General features: G+C 36.5%; 1 protein-coding gene across 1 annotated transcript; it reads left to right on the top strand.

Annotated features, from left to right (window-relative positions):
• The first annotated feature begins 721 nt into the window (after window positions 1-721).
• LOC124088416 (olfactory receptor 56B34) lies at window positions 722-1,684 on the top strand. The gene has a single exon (XM_046437958.1). The coding sequence runs from the start codon at window positions 722-724 to the stop codon at window positions 1,682-1,684; it is 963 nt and encodes a 320-aa protein (XP_046293914.1).
• The last annotated feature ends 1,304 nt before the right edge of the window (window positions 1,685-2,988 follow it).

Here is a 2,988-nt window from a genome sequence, read left to right as displayed (position 1 = left end):
TGAGATCATGCAGTATTTGTCTTTCTGTGTCTGGCTTATTTCACTTAACATAATATCCTCCAGGTCCATTTAATATTACTTTCCTAATTAGAGGGGGAAATAAGGATGTATCCTAACAGATACTGATGTGTTGGCTGCAATTTTATGGGAGGGATAATATTAAAACATGCATTTAATATTTTTGCTATAGTTTAGTCACTTATTAGTGTTTTCAATGTATCCAACTCATTCAATCTCAGTTTCTTCATATGTAAATAACTGAATGGTAAAGATGCAATGAGATGATCAATATTAGACACCATTTGCCAACCACAAGACACTGTCTAAAAGAAAAGCACAGTCAGGGTTTATATTATGACTACATAATTTCTGACATGAGATCCCCCAAATTGAAACACTGCTGCTTCCCTTTATCTAATGTACATCTCTCTCACTTTGAGTCCATGTTTGTCATATTAAAAATCCACCCCAGGATTTCTGGAGGAAAAGATTGTAGATACTCACATTTATTGCACTAAAGTATTTTAGAATCTATTTTGGTCTTTCTGCCTTATCTGAACATTTTCCAAGTCTCTCAAGAGGGTTGAGAATGCATTACATTATAAGGGACCATGATATTGTAGGTGAGCTTTATTCCTCTACTCTCAGCATAGCTAACGAAAGCCTTATTTATTTTCTCCTGAATCCACAGGCAGATGCTGAGAACAAGACATTTCATGATATGGATATTGCCCTGTGTACAGCCAATAGCTCAAGGTTTCAAGTATCTGAATTCATCCTGATGGGACTTCCAGGCATTCATGAGTGGCAGCACTGGCTGTCCTTGCCCATGGCTCTGCTTTACCTCCTAGCTCTTGTTGCTAATCTTTTTGTCTTAATCACCATCCACCATGAGCCTAACCTGCACCAGCCCATGTATCAATTCCTAGGTATCCTGGCTGTGGTAGACATTGGCCTGGCTACCACCAGCATGCTCAAGATCCTGGCCATCCTATGGTTTGATTCCAAGGCCATCAGCCTTCCTGAATGTTTTGCTCAGATATATGCCATTCATTCTTTTATGTGCATGGAGTCAGGCATCTTCCTCTGCATGGCACTGGATAGATATATAGCCATTTGTTATCCCCTTCAATACCCCTCCATAATTACTGAAGCTTTTGTTATCAAAGCCATACTGTCCATGGTGCTTAGGAACGGCCTATTGACCATCCCAGTACCTGTACTGGCTGCCCAGAGACATTACTACTCCAAGAATGAAATTGATCACTGCATGTGTTCTAACTTGGGGGTCACTAGTCTGGCCTGTGATGATATCACCATTAACAGGTTTTACCAGTTGGCCTTGGCCTGGCTTGTTGTTGGGAGTGACATGATTCTGGTCTTTGCTTCCTATGCTTTGATTGTTCACTCAGTACTGAAGCTGAACTCAGCTGAAGCAACATCTAAGGCCCTGAGTACCTGTAGTTCCCACCTCATTCTAATTATCTTTTTCTATACAGCTACTATTTTAGTATCAGTCACCCACCTAGAAGAAATAAGGGTTCCCCTAATCCCTGTTCTCAATGTGCTGCATATTGTCATCCCTCCATCCCTTAACCCCATGGTATATGCCCTTAGGACTCAAGAGCTACGAGTGAGCTTCCAGAGGGTGCTTGGCTTGAGTGAGTATGTGTTTAGGAAATAAGCCAACTTTATATGACAGAATATTATATGCAGTATTGCAGAAAAAGAAAAAGCTTTGAAGCCCAAGATTCCTTTGATAAAACTTCAACTCCCCCAATTGTTAGGATCATCAATTCAAATGAATTAATTTATTCGTATAGCATGTAGTATGTTCACAGCACTGCTCTAAGCATTTCACAAATATTAACTCAATCCATGTAATAAATCTATGAATCAAGTATAATTATTTTTTATTCATTTTGAAGATGTAGAAGCTGAGTTGGGAAAACTAGCCTAAGATCAAAGAAGGCAGTTTCGGAGTGAGATTTGAATCCAACAGTTAGGATTCAGAGTCCCTGCTCTTAACCCTTCTTCTCTATTCAACTTCACTACTGATTTTTAAAAATGAAAATAAAGATGATAAAATAAGAGGAAATTATATATCAATTCCTTTTTGATAAATTTTCATTTAAAATTTGGTAGCAATTTTCCTGCTTAAGGATAGAAAATAGATAAAATTTTAAATCTTCTAGAAATAGTCACTATAGGGCACCTTTTTAATTATATAAATGTAAGTCAGGAATTTGAAACAAAAAATGAATATCCATGAGTCCATACTGATACAAATTATTTAATAAATAAATAAGTGAGAATTTGTCTAAATTTCCCAGGCAGAAGAATTCCAAATGATGTATGTACATACAGGCCACCCTAGAGTAAATGGAGCTCAAATCCTCTAAAGAACATGGTAACTTCTTTAGAGTACATAAAGGAGAAAAAGAGTAATTTTTACAAATGAAAAAAAAACTGACAAACACTACTTCATCAAATTATCAAGTTTACTTAAGAGTAATGTCATGTTCATAATACAAATCCATGGAATGACAAATGATATGATATGATATGATATGATATGATATGATATTATATGACATGTTATAATATATGAGAATAGCACTTTACCTATGTGATATTCCTCCAAGACATACAACCCAATCCAATTATGAGAACATCAGACAAATTTCACTGAAAAGCAGCCCCCAAAATGACCACCAATTAATTCTCAAAGCTGTCACAGTGATAAAAAATAAGAATCTGAAAAACTGTCATGACCTAAAGGAGGTTATGGAGACACAGCATCTAAATCCAATGAGATAACCAAATGAGATCCTGAAACAAAAATAAAGGACACTAGGTAAAAATTGAGAAAATCTGAATAAAACATGGACCTTGGTAATAATGTGTCAACCTTGATTATTACAAGTGAAAAACATACCCTACTAAAGTTAGTGTTAATAATGGGGGGCGGGGAAGGCTTTCAGTGCA

Source organism: Marmota monax, unplaced genomic scaffold, assembly GCF_021218885.2.
Source record: "Marmota monax isolate L192 unplaced genomic scaffold, Marmota_monax_Labrador192_F-V1.1 WCK01_AAM20220418_F8-fsc00061, whole genome shotgun sequence".
Taxonomy (NCBI): Eukaryota; Metazoa; Chordata; class Mammalia; order Rodentia; family Sciuridae; genus Marmota; species Marmota monax.
The sequence above is the reverse complement of the archived record's forward strand: the minus strand, read 5'-3'. Positions and strand labels throughout refer to the sequence as shown.

What these genes read in the sequence shown, in the direction of transcription:
- LOC124088416 (XM_046437958.1), top strand. Translation starts at nt 722, where the DNA reads ATGGATATTGCCCTGTGTACAGCCAATAGCTCAAGGTTTCAAGTATCT.